The sequence below is a fragment of the Salmo salar genome, chromosome 01 (assembly GCF_965601325.2).
Source record: "Salmo salar chromosome 01, fSalSal1, whole genome shotgun sequence".
NCBI lineage: Eukaryota > Metazoa > Chordata > Actinopteri > Salmoniformes > Salmonidae > Salmo > Salmo salar.
This window is the reverse complement of record NC_138291.1, coordinates 158,340,931-158,361,148: the sequence shown is the minus strand read 5'-3', so window position 1 is coordinate 158,361,148 and position 20,218 is coordinate 158,340,931. Positions and strand designations below refer to the sequence as shown.

General features: G+C 43.1%; 1 protein-coding gene across 2 annotated transcripts in view; it reads right to left on the bottom strand.

The window, feature by feature from the left end:
- LOC106567541 (netrin receptor UNC5D) overlaps window positions 1-20,218 on the bottom strand; it is a 354,474-nt gene that overhangs the window by 70,130 nt on the left and 264,126 nt on the right. For both annotated transcript variants that reach the window (XM_014136944.3, XM_014136955.3), the window contains exons 3-4: window positions 5,628-5,771; window positions 5,167-5,270 (exon numbers count right to left, since the gene is read on the bottom strand). In XM_014136944.3, coding sequence (XP_013992419.1) covers window positions 5,167-5,270; window positions 5,628-5,771 — 248 coding nt within the window. The remainder of the gene's footprint in view (window positions 1-5,166; window positions 5,271-5,627; window positions 5,772-20,218) is intronic.

Below are 20,218 nucleotides of genomic sequence, written 5' to 3'. Positions count from 1 at the left end.
GCGACTCAGACCAGAGCATACCGGACCTATTCTCTCTCCTTTCCCCGATTTCTACCGCAGGCTCTGGACATTTACACCTGGATCTTGCAGCTAACTAGCTGCTACCTGAGTGACTATTGGCAACGTCGGTCACGGAATTAACACACATTATTACGGAGCTAGCCAGCTAGCCAGCTGAAGAGTTCCGTCAGCCACTCCTGGGCTATTCCTGAGCTAGCCAGCTGAAGTGTCTCCTGGGCTACAACTCACCTATCCTGACCCGTTTTACTGCCGATGCGGAGCCCCATCGGGTCTTCACGACTGGACCACCGACGTTATCTGCCCGAGGGAGTTATCCAACTGGCCCCTCCGTCGCGACGTAACCTGATCGCCCATCTGCGGCCCGCTAATCGTTAGCTGTCTTTTCGGCTGCGATCTGAATAGGTCTATCGGACACTTTTCTTGGGCCACTATAACTAACTATTTTGCCAACTTGGACTGGTCCCCCCTTCCACACGGAACCCCACTAACCCACAGACGGAAACGCACGAGGTGGCTAAAAACAGACCTCCCTCCCATCTTCCACCAGCTTGCTACCTATGGCCCGGCTAGCTGTCTGAATCTCACTGGACCCTTTGATCACTCGGCTAAGCATGCCTCTCCTTAATGTCAATATGCCTTCTCCATTGCTGTTCTGGTTAGTGTTTATTGGCTTATTTCACTGTAGAGCCTCTAGCCCTGCTCATTATACCTTATCCAACCTCTCAGTTCCTCCACCCACACATGCTATGACATCTTCTGGTTTCAATGATGTTTCTAGAGACAATATCTCTCTCATAATCACTAAATGCCTAGGTTTACCTCCTCTGTACTCACATCCCACCATACCTTTCTCTGTACATTATACCTTGAAGCTATTTTATCGCCCCCAGAAACCTGCTCCTTTTTCTCTCTATTCTGGACGTCACAGACGACCAATTCTTATAGCTTTTAGCCGTACCCTCATACTTATTCTTCTCTGCTCCTCTGGGGATGTAGAGGTGAATCCAGGCCCTGCAGTGCCTGGCTCCACTCCTACTCCCCAGGCGCTCTCTTTTGATGACTTCTGTAACCGTAATAACCTTGGTTTCATGCATGTTAACATTAGAAGCCTCCTCCCTAAGTTTGTTTTATTCACTGCTTTAGCACACTCTGCCAACCCGGATGTCCTAGCTGTGTCTGAATCTTGGCTTAGGAAGTCCACCAAAAACTCTGAAATCTTCATCCCTAACTACAACGTTTTCAGACAAGATAGAACGACCAAAGGGGGCGGTGTTGCAATCTACTGCAGAGATAGCCTGCAGAGTTCTGTCCTGCTATCCAGGTCTGTACCCAAACAATTTGAACTTCTACTTTTAAAAATCCACCTCTCCAAAAACAAGTCTCTCACCGTTGCCGCCTGCTATAGACCCCCCTCGGCCCCTAGTTGTGCTCTGGACACCATATGTGAACTGATTGCCCCCCATCTTCAGAGCTCGTGCTACTAGGTGACCTAAACTGGGACATGCTTAACACCCCAGCCATCCTACAATCCAAGCTTGATGCCCTCAATCTCACACAAATTATTAATGAACCCACCAGGTACAACCCCAAAGCCGCAAATACTGGCACCCTCATAGATATCATCCTAACCAACGTGCCCTCTAAATACACCTCTGCTGTTTTCAACCAAGATCTCAGCGATCACTGCCTCATTGCCTGCACCCGTAATGGGTCAGCGGTCAAACGACCTCCACTCATCACTGTCAAACGCTCCCTGAAACATTTCAATGAGCAAGCCTTTCTAATCGACCTGGCCCTGGTATCCTGGAAGGATATTGACCTCATCCCGTCAGTAGAGGATGCCTGGTTATTTTTTTTAAATGCCTTCCTCTCCATCTTAAATAAGCATGCCCCTTTCAAGAAATGTAGAACCAGGAACAGATATAGCCCTTGGTTCTCCCCAGACCTGACTGCCCTTAACCAACACAAAAATATCCTGTGGCGTTCTGCATTAGCATCGAACTGCCCCCGCGATATGCAACTTTTTAGGGAAGTTAGAAACCAATACACACAGGCAGCTGGAAACGCCAAGGCTAGCTTTTTCAAACAGAAATTCGCTTCGTGCAACTCCAACTCTAAAAAGTTCTGGGACATTGTAAAGTCCATGGAGAATAAGAACACCTCCTCCCAACTGCCCACTGCACTGAGGATAGGAAACTCTGTCACCACCGATAAGCCCACTATAATTGAGAATTTCAACAAGCATTTTTCTACGGCTGGCCATGCTTTCCACCTAACTACCCCTACTGCATTCAACAGCACTGCACCCCCCACAGCTACTCGCCCAAGCCTCCCCCATTTCTCCTTCTCCCAAATCCATTCAGCTGATGTTCTGAAAGAGCTGCAAAATCTGGACCCCTACAAATCAGCTGGGCTTGACAATCTGGACCCTTTCTTTCTAAAATTATCTGCCGAAATTATTGCAACCCCTATTACTAGCCTGTTCAACCTCTCTTTCATGTCGTCTGAGATTCCCATAGATTGGAAAGCAGCTGCTGTCATCCCCCTCTTCAAAGGAGGTGACACTCTTGACCCAAATTGCTACAGACCTATATCCATCCTACCCTGCCAAGTTAACAAACAGATTACCGAACATTTCGAATCCCACCGCACCCTCTCCGCTATGCAATCTGGTTTCAGAGCTGGTCATGGGTGCACCTCAGCCACGCTCAAGGTCCTAAACGACATCGTAACCGCCATCGATAAGAAACAATACTGTGCTGCCGTATTCATTGACCTGGCCAAAGCTTTTGACTCTGTTAATCACCACATCCTCATCGGCAGACTCAGTAGCCTTGGTTTCTCAAACGATTGCGTCGCCTGGTTCACCAACTACTTCTCTGACAGAGTTCAGTGTGTCAAATCGGAGGGCCTACTGTCTGGACCTCTGGCAGTCTCTATGGGGGTACCACAGGGTTCAATTCTTGGGCCAACTCTTTTCTCTGTATACATAAATGATGTCGCTCTTGCTGCTGGTGAATCTCTGATCCACCTCTACGCAGACGACACCATTCTGTACACTTCTGGCCCTTCTTTGGACACTGTGTTAACAACCCTCCAGACAAGCTTCAATGCCATTCAACTCTCCTTCCGTGGTCTCCAACTGCTCCTAAACACAAGTAAAACTAAATGCATGCTCTTCAACCGATCGCTGCCTGCACCTGCCCGCCTGTCCAGCATCACTTCTCTGGACGGTTCTAACTTAGAATTTGTGGACAACTACAAATACCTAGGTGTCTGGTTAGACTGTAAACTCTCCTTCCAGACTCACATCAATCATCTCCAATCCAAAGTGAAATCTCGAATTGGCTTCCTATTTCGCAACAAAGCATCCTTCGCTCATGCTGCCAAACATACCCTCGTAAAACTGACCATCCTACCAATCCTCGACTTCGGCGATGTCATTTACAAAATAGCTTCCAATACCCTACTCAACAAGCTGGATGCAGTCTATCACAGTGCCATCCGTTTTGTCACCAAAGCCCCATATACTACCCACCACTGCGACCTGTACGCTCTCGTTGGCTGGCCTTCGCTTCATAATCGTCGCCAAACACATTGGCTCCAGGTCATCTACAAGACCCTGCTAGGTAAAGTCCCCCCTTATCTCCGCTCACTGGTCACCATAGCAGCACCCACCTGTAGCACGCGCTCCAGCAGGTATATCTCTCTGGTCACCCCTAAAGCCAACTCCTCCTTTGGTCGTCTCTCCTTCCAGTTCTCTGCTGCCAATGACTGGAACGAACTACAAAAATCTCTGAAACTGGAAACACTTATCTCCCTCACTAGCTTTAAGCACCAGCTGTCAGAGCAGCTCACAGATCACTGCACCTGTACATAGCCCATCTATAATTTAGCCCAAACTACTACCTCTTCCCCTACTGTATTTATTTATTTTATTTATTTTGCTCCTTTGCACCATATTATTTATATTTTATCTCTGAACTTTCTTCAAACTACAAATCTACCATTCCAGTGTTTTTCTTGCTATACTTTATTTACTTTGCCACCATGGCATTTTTTTGCCTTTACCTCCCTTATCTCACATCATTTGCTCACATTGTATATAATCTTATTTTATTTTTTTATTTTGTTTCTACTGCATCATTGATTGTATGTTGTTTTACTCCATGTGTAACTCTGTGATTTTGTATGTTGTCGAACTGCTTTGCTTTATCTTGGCCAGGTCGCAATTGTAAATGAGAACTTGTTCTCAACTTGCCTACCTGGTTAAATAAAGGTGAAATAAATAAATAAACACACACAAACACACACACACACACACACACACACACACACACACACACACACACACGCACACACACACACACGCACGCACACACACGCACGCATGCACGCACGCACACACACACACACACACACACACACACACACACACACACACACACACACACACACTCCAATCCAAGGCAATCCAATACACATCCATATGTATAAGACACATGGTTCGACATACAGTCTCTCTATGACAGAAAGGACACTCAGAAACACTATGACAGACAGAACCACTTGCACACACACACACGTACACAAATATACCCTCACGCATGCGCACACGCACACACACACCTCTCATACCACTCATGCCACTGAAAGTAAACCAGCCAGTGAAAACCTACTTCCTTATTCACTCTGAAGATGAAAGTGACATGAGACCAGAGAGGAGCACCAACACAGAGAATATATCCATGGCACCTAAGTAAGTCATAACTTTTCAACCTCCACTTTATAACGTGTGGACGCAAGGAGATAGGTATTGCCTCAAGTATACAGCAAGCCTAAATCACCATCTCTACATCTCCACTCGGGGGTAAACACACATAACAAAAGCCAGTCACTCAGATGCTGAAGGGAATGAGGCTAGTAGTGGAAGCAGTTCAACTGGGGAGAATCTGCCACTCTCAACTCTAAAGAGTGTTTTGGATACTGTAGTAGTAATCCAACTTTGAACAAATAACTGTAACCGATTAATTCTTTGTGGGAAAGAAAACAACTTGAGGCTGTTATAATGCATTATACGACTTGTCATAAGCAAATTATTATGAAAATCGGTGTATACTGTGAGTTGAAACATGCAGGCCTTACCTCAGCGACAGGCACTCCCTCTGGTGGACGGCAGTGCAGCACAATCATGCCTTTAATGGGCACCTCCCTCCCCTGGGGGTCCTGCTCAAAGTTCTTCCTCAGGTCTGGGAGAGGGGAGGGACAAACGGAGACAGGATTCAATTAATCAGAGTTTCTGGGATTAAATCAAACAGCACTCTCTTTTAGGCAATATAATTCATTTTATGTTTCTTTGACTCCAAATATATATATTTCCATCCGCTTACTTCCTCTCTCTTTCTTCTTCAATCACTCACTCCCCTACTCTCTCTCGATCTCATCTACTCATCTTCCCTGACTCACTACCCCCCCTCTCTCTTTCTCCTTCAATCACTCACTCCCCTACTCTCTCTCGATCTCATCTACTCATCTTCCCTGACTCACTACCCCCCCTCTCTCTTTCTCTCTCCCTCTCTCTCTGCTGGTGTGGTTCTGCTACTCACAGGCGATGCGTACGGTGGCCTTGCGGCTCTTGGAGGTGCCCAGGTGGCTCCAGGCCACACACAGACACCAGTAGTCCTCGGGGCCGTGGAAATCCTCCACCTGCTGACGAGACACGTTGATCATCACCTCCCGGATCTTCAACCCTGCAGGGATACACAGATTATAATCACAGATTACCATTTTATTTTATTTATTTATTTAACCTTTATTTAACTAGGCAAGTCAGTTAAGAACAAATTCTTATTTATAATGACGGCCTACACCGGCCAAACCCAGACGACGGTGTGTGCCGCCCTATGGGACTCTCAATCACGGCTGGTTGTGATACAGTCTGGATTTGAAACAGGGTGTCTGTAGTGACGCCTCAAGCACTGAGATGCAGTGCCTTAGACCGTTGCGCCACTCAGGAGCCCGTCACAGATGATCATTACAGATTACATCATCCATATTATAATCCAAATTATCACTCAGATTAAAAGAAATGTATAGCTAAAATTATCAAAACAGAGTGTCACACGACGTAATCATGAGATTTGGTGAGATGGAAAAGACGGGAGATTAAATATCCAGGCGATAAGAGATTATCAGTCCCAAATAGATGAAGAGGTCAACAGAGAGAGAGGAGTGTCTGTCAGATTACTCAGATTACTGTTTCATTTCCACCCATACACTGTCATCAGATCAACATCTGAAGCCTGACAAATCTATATAAAGAACCTTATTATCATAATTTTGACTATCAGTCAGATAATCTACTTCAGTGCGGCAACTGGAGGACAAATGATGCAGGATGATGCCATTGAGATAGGGATCGTTATTGATCCTCTTAAACTCACTCAGTTCTGCTAATGCCTTAATCCATTTATACAAATGATCAACCCAAAGTGAGACTAAATGGTACACTTTGTATACCAAACATTAGGAACACCTACCTAATATTGAGTTCCACCCACCCCCCCTTTTGCCCTGAGAACAGCCTCAATTCGTCGGGGCATGGACTGTACAAGGTGTCGAAAGTGTTCCACAGGGATGCTGGCCCATGTTGTCTCCAATGTCACTGGCTTACTGGTGCTCTTCCATGCCGTCCCTAGGAGGAGTGCGTCACTGGATTGAGTCACTGACGTGATCTTCCTGTCTGTGTTGGCGCCCTCTCGGGTTTGTGCCGAAGAGGAGATCTTCGTGGGCTATACTCAGCCTTGTCTCAGGGTAGTAAATTGGTGGTTTGCAGATATCCCTCTAGTGGTGTGGGGGCTGTGCTTTGGCAAAGTGGGTGGGATTATATACCGCCTGGTTGGCCCTCTCTGGGAGTATCATCGGACGGGGCCACAGTCTCAGCCTCCAGTATCTATACTGCAATAGTTAGTGTCGGGGGGCTACGGTCAGTCTGTTATATCTGGTGTATTCTCCTGTCTTATCCGGTGTCCTGTGTGAATTTAAGTATACAGTGGCTTACGAAAGTATTCACCCCCCTTGGCATTTTTCCTATTTTGTTGCCTTACAACCTGGAATTAAAAGGGATTTATTGGGGGGGTTGTATCATTTGATTTACACAACATGTCTACAACTTTGAAGATGCAAAATATTTTCTATTGTGAAACAAACAAGAAATAAGACAAAACAACTGAAAACTTGAGCGTGCATAACTATTCCCCCCCCCCCCCAAAGTCAGTACTTTGTAGAGCCACCTTTTGCAGCAATTATAGCTGCAAGTCTCTTGGGGTATGTCTCTATAAGCTTGGCACATCTAGCCACTGGTATTTTTGCCCATTCTTCAAGGCAAAACTGCTCCAGCTCCTTCAAGTTGGATGGGTTCCGCTGGTGTACAGCAATCTTTAAGTCATACCATAGATTCTCAATTGGACTGAGGTCTGGGCTTTGACTAGGCCATTCCAAGACATTTAAATGTTTCCCCTTAACCTGTTGTGGTATAGGAGGCAGTATTTTCACGGCCGGATAAAAAACGTACCTGATTTAATCTGGTTACTACTCCTGCCCAGAAACTAAAATATGCATATAATTAGTAGATTTGGATAGAAAACACTCAAAAGTTTCTAGAACTGTTTGAATGGTGTCTGTGAGTATAACATAACTCATATGGCAGTCCAAAACCTGAGAAGATTCCATACAGGAAGTGCCCTGTCTGACAATTTGTTGTCCTTCTGTTGCATCTCTATCGAAAATACAGCATCTGTGACACTTTCTAAGGCTTCCATTGGCTCTCTAAAGCCGCCAGAAAGTGGAATGGGGTGTCTGCTGTCTCTGGGCAAAGTACAGCAGCTCTGTTTGTGAGTGGTCAGCCTGGGGACAGTGAGACTGAGATGCGCGTACACGAGACTTCTCAATTTTTTTATTTTAGCCTTTGAATGAATACAACGTTGCCCAGTTGGAATATTATCGCTATTTTACCAGAAAAGTAGCGTAAACAGCGTTTGACATGCTTCTAAGTACGGTAATGGAATATTTTGACATTTTTTGGCACGAAATGCTGAACGCATGAACAAAACGGTGGTATTTGGATATAACTATGGATAATTTGGAACCAAAACAACATTTGTTGTTGAAGTAGAAGTCCTGGGAGTGCATTCTGACGAAGAACAGCAAAGGTAATCCAATTTTTCTAATAGTAATTCTGAGTTTAGGTTGTCCCAAACTTGGTGGATGTCAAATTAGCTAGCCGTGATGGCCGAGCTATGTACTCAGAATATTGCAAAATGTGCTTTCGCCGAAAAGCTATTTTAAAATCGGACATAACGATTGCATAAAAGAGTTCTGTATCTATAATTCTTAAAATAATTGTTATGTATTCTGTCAACGTTTATCGTGAATAATTTAGTAAATTCACCGGACGTTTTCGGTGGGTATGCTAGTTCTGAACATCACATGCTAATGTAAAAAGCTGTTTTTTGATATAAATATGAACTTGATTGAACAAAACATGCATGTATTGTATAACATAATGTCCTAGGAGTGTCATCTGATGAAGATCATCAAATGTTAGTGCTGCATTTAGCTGTGGTTTGGGTTTATGTGACATATATGCTTGCTTGGAAAATGGCTGTGTGATTATTTGTGTCTATGTACTCTCCTAACATAATCTAATGTTTTGCTTTCGCTGTAAAGCCTTTTGGAAATCGGACAACGTGGTTCGATTCAGGAGAAGTGTATCTATAAAATGGTGTAAAATGGTCCTATGTTTGAGAACTTTTAATTATGACATTTTGTGGTTTTAAATTTGGCACTCTGATTTGTCACTGGCTGTTGAATAGTGTGGGATGATTTCGTCCCACCTCCCCTAGAGAGGTTAAAGCACTCGAGTGTTGCTTTAGCAGTATGCTTAGGATTAGTGTCCTGCTGGAAGGTGAACCTCCGTCCCAGTCTCAAATCTCTGGAAGACTGAAACAGGTTTCCCTCAAGAGTTTCCCTGTATTTAGGGCCATCCATCATTCCTTCAATTCTGACCAGTTTCCCAGTCCCGGCCGATGAAAAACATCCCCACAGCATGATGCTGTCACCACCATGTTTCACTGTGGGGATGGGTTTCTCGGGGTATTGAGAGATGTTGGGTCTGCGCCAGACATAGCGTTATCCTTGATGACCAAAGCGCTCAATTTTAGTCTCATTTGACCAGAGCACCTCCTTCTATATGTTTGGGGAGTCTCCCACATGCCTTTTGGCGAACACCAAACATGTTTGCTTATTAACACCAAGGGGGATGAATACATTTGCAAGGCACAGTACTCCCTCTAATTCTCTCTCTCTCCCTCCCCTCCCAGAGGACCTAAGCCCTAGGACCATTGCATCAGGACTACCTGGCCTGATAAGTCCTTGCTGTCCCCAGTCCACCTGGACGTGTTGCTACTCCAGTTTCAGCTGTTCTGCCTGCGGCTATGGAACCCTGACCACTTCACCAGACATTGTACCTTGTCCTGGACCTGCTGTTTTCGACTCTTTCTCTCTACTGCACCTGCTGTCTCGAACCCTGAATGCTCAGCTATGAAAAGCCAACTGACATTTACTCCTGAGGTGCTGACCAGTTGCACTCTGATTATTATCATTTAACCCTGATGGTCATCTATGAATGTTTGAACCTCTTGGCCATGTACTGTTATAATCTCCACCCGGCACAGCCAGAAGAGGACTGGCCACCCCTCAAGCCGGGTTCCTCTCTAGGTTTCTTCCTAGGTTCCTGCCTTTCTAGGGAGTTTTTCCTAGCCACCGTGCTTCTACATCTGCATTGCTTGCTGTTTGGGGTTTTAGGCTGGGTTTCTGTATAACACTTTGTGACATCAGCTGATGTAAAAAGGGCATTATAAATACTATCAAGTATGAAGGTAAGACCCAGATACAGACACGTCGAATAAACAATCATTTAATATTCCAACAGGGGCAGGCAATAGGTAGGCAGGGGTAAAAAAAACAGAGGTGGGGCAACGATAGCGGGCGGCAGGCAGGCTCAGGGTCAGGGTAAGGCAGAGGTCAGTAATCCAGAGGGGGGCAAAGGTACAGGTCGCAGGCAGGTTCAGGGTCAGGGGCAGGCAAAGTGGTCAGGCAGGCGGGTTCGGAGTCAGGACAGGCAAGGATCAAAACCAGGAGGGTGAGAAAAGAGAGACTGGAAAAAGCAGGAGCTGAGACACAAACCGCTGGTTGACATGAACAAACAAGACCAACTGGCAACAGACAAACAGAGAACACAGGTATAAATAGAGAGGGGGTAAAAATTACATACACAAAATTCCAACATAACCCTCATTCTTTTAGAACTACGTTATCCTCCTTTTTCCACAAAAAGGTGTGTTGCAATTTGTCAGCTGGATCCTGGTATTGAAAAGACTCAATCTTAGCTTGAGGTACACACACCACCTTGTTTTTATATCTGTGTGTGTGTATAATTCACTTCAAACCTCAATTTCTCAATGCATTTCTCAAGCTGTGATTCAATCCATAATCATGAACAGTAGGGATATGGTTGGTAATTAATTGATTTATTTTTTGTACTGAATTCAACTTACAGGAACATAAAAGGCTTACTGTCCAACAGCAACAGATTGTAGGCCTACACAAAACTATGTGAGACTGTATTGGACCATTAATGCGTAATAAGGAAGCTCTGCTGGTTATCTTAGAAAGCACAGTCTTCAAAGCTATTTCAGGGCAGCTCTCCAAAGGGGAAAGCAGCTCCGTCTATGATATCTCTATTCTCCCTGCCTGCTATATAAGCCCAATTTCACAGACGGTTCCAAACCGGCCCATCATGGGGTATGAACAGTCAATTATGCAGACATTCTGGTGGTGGTGTGTTCTCTCCTCGGTGTGTGTGTGTGTGTGTGTATGTGTGTGAGTGTGTGTCTGCACACGTGTGTTCTCGGCTCAAAGAGTCCTCTCTGCGGGCCGCTCCCAGCATGCATTGCACAGCAGACAGACAGGACCACAATGTAGATCAGGACAAAATGGAAACCAATAATGTGATGTGATTTGAAGGGTGTCTGTCTGAAAACAGACTGACAACCATGCACAGTCAGTTGAAGGTCATACCTGTTTTTTGATAGAGATGTGTTTGGAGAGATATTAACTGAGACAGGTAAACAGAAATATGGAAGTCATAAGAGAGGGGTCCACAGCTCTGGTCCAGCGAGGGCTGCAATCCTGCAGATACATTTTTCTGACACTGATTTCTACCTGTTAAACTATGTGTGTCCACAATACAGCCATTCAAAAGTACCAGGGAGAGACAAAAACCAACAGGACTGTGGAACTTAAGGGCCTGAGTTGTGCACCGCTATCATAAATTAAGCAGAATAACCTGATATGGATAGGGGGCAGTATTTTCACGGCCGGATGAAAAAACGTACCCGATTTAAACTGGTTACTACTCTTGCCCAGAAACGAGAATATGCATATCATTAGTAGATTTGGATAGAAAACACTGAAGTTTCTAAAACTGTTTGAATGGTGTCTGTGAGTATAACAGAACTCATATGGCAGGCAAAAACCTGAGAAAATTCAAAGCAGGAAGTGGAAAGTCTGAGATTTTATAGTTCTTCTTTTGATTCTCTATCGAAACTACAGTATCTGTGCTGTTACGTTGCACTTTCTAAGGCTTCCATTGGCTGTCTAAAGCCTTCAGAAAGTGGATTGAGCCTTCTCCTGTCTCTAGGCAGAGTATAGGAGCTCAGTTACAGTATAGGAGCTCAGTTACTGAGTGGTCTGCCTGAGGACAAAGAGATTGGATATGCGCATTCCCGCGAGCACACTGTTTTTTATTTTCCTACTTGAACGGGACCTTTTCAAGTGCACTTGGCATCAGTTAGTATTGTCACACTCGTACAAGATCAGAGATTCCAGTTTGAGCCCCCACTATTGTCCGGTTGGAATATTATCGCAATTTTACGTTAAAAATACCATAAAAATAGATTTTAAACAGCGTTTGACATGCTTCTGAGTACGGTAATGGAACATTTTGACTTTTTGTGTCTCGAAATGCGCTCGCGCGTTACCCTTCGGATAGTGACCTGAACGCATGTGATGGCGAGCTATATACTCAGAATATTGAAAAATGTGCTTTCTCCGAAAAGCAATTTTAAAATCTGACACAGCGATTGCATAAAGGAGTTCTGTATCTATAATTCTTTAAATAATTGTTATGTATTTTGTCAACGTTTATGGTGAGTATTTTTGTAAATTCACCGGAAGTTTTTGGTGGGAATACATTTTCTGAACATCACGCGCCAATGTACAAAGCTGTTGTTGGATATAAATATGAACTTGATTGAACAAAACATACATGTATTGTATAACATAATGTCCTAGGGGTGTCATCTGATGAAGATCATCAAAGGTTAGTGCTTCATTTAGCTGTGTTTTGGGTTTTATTGACATATATGCTTGCTTGGAAAATGGCTGTGTGGTTATTTTGGTCTATGTACTCTCCTAACATAATCTAATGTTTGCTTTCGCTGTAAAGCCTTTTTGAAATCGGACAACGTGGTTGGATTCAGGAGAGGTTTATCTTTCAAATGGTGTAAAATAGTCGTATGTTTGAAAAATTGAAATGATTAGATTTTTGAGGTTTTTGTATTTCGCGCCATGCGATCCCATTGGCTGTTGGCTAGGGGTTCCGCTGGCGGAAGGGGGTTCCGCTAGCGGAACGCCTAGATGTAAGAGGGTAACCTAGGGGAAGATCACCAGAAAAATTACTGTTTTCAAGTAATTGATCAACATTCAAATGATAGATCATTTCTTATAGCGACTTTTACATTTTAGTCATTTAGCAGACACTCTTATCCAGAGCGACTTACAGTAGTGAATGCATACATTTCATAAATTTTTTCTCCGTACTGGTCCCCCGTGGGAATCAAACCCACAACCCTGGCATTGCAAATACCATGCTCTACCAACTGAGCCACACGGGACCTTTTTCAAGTGCACTTGGCATCAGTTAGTCTTGTCACACTCGTACAAGATCAGAGATTCCAGTTTGAGCCCCCTCTTGGGTCCATACCAGACCTGTGCCTGTCTGTCTAAAAGCTTCATATGGATGCCAGTGATCATGTAATCACTGGTTTAAGTGCTTTCTGACAAGCGACTTAGTTTATGGATTTTGATTAAAGTTTAACCTGTTGGGTCTAGGGGGCAGCATTTGCACGTCTGGATAAAAAAAATGTACCCGATTTAATCTGGTTACTAATCCTACCCAGTAACTAGAATATGCATATACTTATTATATATGGATAGAAAACACTCTAAAGTTTCCAAAACTGTTTGAATGGTGTCTGTGAGTATAACAGAACTCATTTGGCAGGCAAAACCCTGAGACATTTTCTGACAGGAAGTGGATACCTGATGTGTTGTATTGACTTTAAACCTATCCCATTGAAAAACACAGGGGTTTAGGAATATTTTGGCACTTCCTATTGCTTCCACTAGATGTCACCAGCCTTTACAAAGTGTTTTGAGTCTTCTGGAGGGAGATCTGACCGAACAAGAGCCATGGAACGGTGATGTCCCATTAGACACCTGGCGCGCTACTTCATGTTGGGTACCCTCGTTCCAATACGTTATAAAAGACTATGCATTCGTCCACCTTGAATATTATTCATGTTCTGGTTAAAAAAGGCCCTAATGATTTATGCTATACAACGTTTGACATGTTTGAACGAACGGAAATATATTTTTTCCCCTCGTTCATGACGAGAAGTCCGGCTGGCTTACATCATGTGCTAACGAGACGGAGATTTTTGGACATAAATGATGAGCTTTTTTGAACAAAACTACATTCGTTATGGACCTGTGATACCTGGAAGTGACATCTGATGAAGAGAATCAAAGGTAATGGATTATTTACATAGTATTTTCGATTTTAGATCTCCCCAACATGACGTCTAGTCTGTATCGCAACGCGTATTTTTCCGGGCGCAGTGCTCAGATTATTGCAAAGTGTGATTTCCCAGTAAGGTTATTTTTAAATCTGGCAAGTTGATTGCGTTCAAAAGATGTAAATCTATAATTCTTTAAATGACAATATAATATTTTACCAATGTTTTCTAATTTTAATTATTTAATTTGTGACGCTGACTTGACTGCCGGTTATTGGAGGGAAACGATTTCCTCAACATCAATGCCATAGTAAAACGCTGTTTTTGGATATAAATATCAACTTGATAGAACTAAAAATGCATGCATTGTCTAACATAATGTCCTAGGAGTGTCATCTGATGGAGATTGTAAAAGGTTAGTGCATCATTTTAGCTGGTTTTATGGTTTTGGTGACCCTGTCTTTGACTTGACAAAACATTACACACAACTCTTGTAAATGTACTGTCCTAACATACTCTAAATTTATGCTTTCGCCGTAAAACCTTTTTGAAATCGTAAAACGTGGTTAGATTAAGGAGATGTTTATCTTTCAAATGGTGTAACATAGTTGTATTTTTGAAAAATTTGAATTTTGACATTTATTTGGATTCAAATTTGCCGCTCTTGAAATGCACCTGCTGTTGATGGAGTGCACCACGGGTGGCACGCTAGCGTCCCACCTAGCCCCAAGAGGTTAAATACAATAAGACCATTAAAGGGGGGGATTTGATTCAGAAATCTTTAAAATCAAAATGACTCCCTCTCCATTGGGGGAAGTGCTTAATCTCTAATCACGATGAAGACCGCAATGTACAGTCGTGGCCAAAGGTTTTGAGAATGACACAAATATTAATTTTCACTAAGTCTGCTGCCTCAGTTTGTATGATGGCAATTTGCATATACTCCAGAATGTTAATAAGAGTGATCAGATGAATTGCAATTAAAGTCCCTCTTTGCCATGCAAATGAACTGAATCCCCCAAAAACATTTCCACTGCACTTCAGCCCTGCCACAACAGGACCAGCTGACATCATGTCAGTGATTCTCTCGTTAACACAGGTGTGAGTGTTGAAGAGGACAAGGCTGGAGATCACTCTGTCATGCTGATTGAGTTCGAATAACAGACTGGAAGCTTCAAAAGGAGGGTGGTGCTTGGAATCATTGTTCTTCTTCTGTCAACCATGGTTACCTGCAAGGAAACCCGTGCCGTTATCATTGCTTTGCACAAAAAGGCCTTCACAGGCAAGGATATTGCTGCCAGTAAGATTGCACAAATCAACCATTTATCGGATCATCAAGAACTTCAAGGAGAGCGGTTCAATTGTTGTGAAGAAGGCTTCAGGGCGCCCAAGAAAGTCCAGCAAGTGCCAGGACCGTCTCCTAAAATTGATTCAGCTGCGGGATCGGGGCACCACCAGTACAGAGCTTGCTCAGGAATGGCAGCAGGCAGGTGTGAGTGCATCTGCACGCACAGTGAGGCAAAGACTTTTGGAGGATGGCCTGGTGTCAAGAAGGGCAGCAAAGAAGCCACTTCTCTCCAGGAAAAACATCAGGGACAGACTGATATGCTGCAAAAGGTACAGGGATTGGACTGCTGAGGACTGGGGTAAAGTAATTTTCTCTGATAAATCCCCTTTCCGATTGTTTGGGGCATCCGGAAAAAAGCTTGTCCGGAGAAGACAAGGTGAGCACTACCATCAGTCCTGTGTCATGCCAACAGTAAAGCATCCTGAGACCATTCATGTGTGGGGTTGCTTCTCAGCCAAGGGAGTGGGCTCACTCACAATTTTGCCTAAGAACACAGCCATGAATAAAGAATGGTACCAACACATCCTCCGAGAGCAACTTCTCCCAACCATCCAGGAAGAGTTTGGTGACGAACAATGCCTTTTCCACCATGATGGAGCACCTTCCCATAAGGTAAAAGTGATAACTCTGTGGCTCGGAGAACAAAACATCGATATTTTGGGTCCATGGCCAGGAAACCCCCCCAGACCTTAATCCCATTGAGAACTTGTGGTCAATCCTCAAGAGGCGGGTGGACAAACAAAAACACACAAATTATGACAAACTCCAAGCATTGATTATGCAAGAATGGGCTGCCATCAGTCAGGATGTAGCCCAGAAGTTAATTGACAGCATGCCAGGGCGGATTGCAGAGATCTTGAAAAAGAAGGGTCAACACTGCAAATGTTGACTCTTTGCATCAACTTCATGTGATTGTCAATAAAAGCCTTTGACATTTATGAAATGCTTGTAATTATACTTCAGTATTCCATAGTAACATCTGACAAAAATATCTAAAGACACAGAGGCAGCAGACTTTGTGAAAATTTATATTTGTGTCATTCTCAAATCTTTTGGCCACGACTGTAAGCTGTTTTAGAACTGCATGTGAACGCTGACTAGGCCAGAAGACTATGTGGTTAGCCGCTCTGTTTTAGTCAAATTTCTCTACTTAAGTTTTAGGTTGCATTACAAATTGCAACCTATTCCCTATATATTGCATGATTTTTTAACAAGGGTCCATAGGGCTATAAAGGGAATAGGGTTCCATTTTTGGTTGCAGATTTGTGACCCTTTTCAGGAAACTAGGTGTATGCTGCATGTCACTACTTCACAGGTGCGGCATTTGAATATAAACATTTATTTTTTATCAAAATACGTTTTTTGGCAGAAATGCCTTCTGGAACATGTGAACTTTCATGTGCCTTAATAACAGACTTGTATTTCATCCATAATTACGAATACAATTGTTAAATTACGAGTCCAGTTGGTTTAGCGACAGAAAAAGCAAGGTACATTCCTGCTACCCATGATTGGCTGAGAAAATGGATTGGCTAGACATCCTGGGAGATGAGTTTGGATTGGCCTGCCATGTAGCATTCTTCTGTCTATAATGTGATCTGTTCAGTATGTGTTGACAGTCATTTCTACCACGCCGTTTTGGAAAGATATATTTTCTGCACACGCCACGGTCAGTGTGAACCGGCATGACTTGACACAACGCTGGCCTAACAAGATGTAGCTACAACCAAAACAACCAAAGTTAAATGATTCCAGTCTGCCGTGAAGTGTTCATCCATGTATATAGGTAAGAGTCTAGCTAGATTTTCAGATATAAGTTTCTAATTTTGACAGAAAGTCGTTTTTAGTGCAAGTTAGTTGGCAAACATTAGCTTGCTGGTTCACTAACTAACATTACGTGTATGATCTGTGTAGTAATATTATTAGAATCAGAAATCCGTTTGCATTGCTAGTTATAGCCTAATGTTAGCTAGCTAACATTGAACCTAGTTTGTTAACTTTAGTATGAATCTGCAGGTAGGTAAAGCTATGAAAATGTTTGTATGTGTAACGTAAACTCACTCACTTTTGTACATCGCCTTGGTCCGTACAATTATTTTAGCGCCCCAAAAACGTAATACTTCCAGATCAACTGTAATGTCAATACCATTGTAAAGCACAATTTCTCCTATTTCCAACAGAAACAATGACATGAGCACCACGCTGCCCGTTTCTGCATGATTCAAGAAGGCAATGAGCTCCGTCGGGTCTTTTCAAAAATGGCGGGTGGGGAAGCGAAACTAATGCGTGATAGTGAGAAGGAGAGATGTCATGTGGGAAAACTGCTTTTTTTCACTCGATCTGTCCAACTTATCACCTTATCACCTCTAAAATGTAAATAAAACACTATAAAGAGTTTATATGTGTCATTACATACCTATTTGAAGGTTTGTGTCGAATTTGAATCGGGTTTTTAGTACGTTGCTAAAGTGATCGTCAGAAGTAAACATTGTCTTTTGAGAGTCATGATCGCATGCAGTGACGACGCAAAAAATGACTAGGTATCCCCCCTTACCCCCGTCACTGTCCATTTCTTGTTTTTAAACGATGAGAGAAGTGCTACATCTGGTGGAGAGAGATTGTAAGACAGAAATAGTTGCTTTACGCGTGCTGTACGTTACGGCATGACACGTCACAATGTAACGGAGGGTCAGTTTTTTCTACTTTTCTCCAATACTATAGAGCTATTACCATGTCGATCAACGCTTGAATGGAAACGTAGTTCACACCCCAGATTTTGATATCAACACAGTCGCTACAGTCCCATTAGTTTTCTTTGCAGCCTCGTTTGAATGTCGCGGTTGCGCACATTTGTACGGAACGGGGTGAGTTTACGTTACTAGTATGAGCTGGGATTATGCCGGTTAATTGTTTAGCTAGCTAGCTACCTAGCTAGCTACATGTCTAACCAAAAGACTCCACTTTGGGCGGGATTATTTCATGACCCATCAAATTAGTCAGGTGTGTCCGGTGGTGATTACGGCCTTCTATTGTATTTCATGAACATGTGTACATGTCTAGACAATAGTGACCCATCCACTTAGCTAGATGTGGCTGGGGGGTGGTTATTGCATTTCCTTCACATGACCCATCAATTTAGACAAGTGTGTCGGGTAAACGTTATCTAATAATGATAAAATATTTGTATCTGGACACTTTCTGTTTTTGATATTACTACTACACAAGTAACCACTTCACTGTACCATTTGTGACCAACTGGCTCAAATCGGTCTTATGTAGCAAATATTTAAATTGTGTTTTTTTTTATATTGGATTAAAGTAGAGACTCAGAACTAGAAAATGGTATATCATACACTACAGTTGAGGAACAATGGGAAAATAATTCTGCTTTGAAAGTTGATAAACTTGTAAACTCACTTTTGAGAAAATGGCCTTGAATGTTTTGGTACTACTACTGGAGAGCCCTTCTTTGTCTACACCCATTCACCATCGTTCACACCCTTTTAAGCTTTAGCCCCACCCATCTCTTTTAGGGTTGATCTGAGTGTTCTGTACTAACAACAGCAGTCAACAGCTAAGCTAACTTGCTAGCTACTTACAGACACAAATGAGAGAACAGCTCACTGAACATTACTCGCCCTAGCAGAGCTGGTTACGCTGTTATGTTATCCAGAGCGTTGGTGAATGCAGCTGTGCTGTCAGATTGTCAGTTTGTAAATTCAGAGCGTTTCGTTCTCGGAGCGCTTAGAGCGCACACTGGACACTCTGGCCGATGAGTAGGGTTGATCCGAATGTTCTGACCTCACAACGGCAGTCAAGCACCCAAGCTAACTGGCTAACATTGGCTAGCTTAATAGCTACTTCCAGACACAAATGAGAGAACACCCCACTCTGACCATTTTACTTGCCCTAGCAGAGCTGGTTTGGCTGTTTTCATGTTATCCAGATCGTTGGTGACTAACTGTGCTGCTGGCAACAATTTAATTGTGCTTTTTTGCCAACGTTTAATGACACTGGCCATATTCAATGGGTGTTGAGCGTTCGTAAATTAATCAGTTATTCTGCGCTCTGACACACTCAGACGAGAGTGCTCTGAAATCGGTGTAGATGGCCAGACTGAATTTACGAATGCACCCGAAATGGTTACTTGCATAGTTAAGTATTTTGTTAAGACATGTAGCTAGCTAGCTAGGTAAACAATGAACCATAATCCCAACTCATGACGTTACTACCCTGCATGAATCTGCAGGAAGCTAACCAACCAGGTTCAATGTCAGCTAGCTAACATTAGGCAATAGCTAGCCAAGCAAATAGCTCTGAGATACAAATAATAGGATCATACACACAACGATAGCTAGCGAGCCAGCCAGCTAACGTTAGCTTGCTAACAGTACACTTTAACTTCAAATGAAATCACTTTCTGTCAAAATTAGAAACGTGTAATATCTGAAAATGTAGCTAGCTAGACTATCTTATCCGTATACATCATTCATGGTCTCCTGTCGGATGCCATGGTTGCCCTTAGTTTGAAGATGTAATCTGGAGACAGGTGTTTTCTCCATCTATTTAGCTATCATACTCGAATTCCACTGATTTCAAAAAGTGGAGAGCAACATTTATGCAGTATTACTACACGATACATAAAAAGAAATGCAGCGTTAGACAGGATTACCTATACATACTGACCAGCTCAAATAGACAGAAGCGTGCTATATGGCAGACCAATCCAAACTCATCTCTTGGCATGTCCAGCCCACTCATTATCTCAGCCAATCATGGCTAGCGGGAAGGTTACTGTCTCTTTCTGTGGCTAAACCAACTAGGCTCGTAATTTAACAATTTTATTCATATTTACAGATGGCATACAAGTTTGTTATTAAGGTACATGAAAGTTCACATGTTCGAGAAGGCATTTCTGTCCAAAAACGCA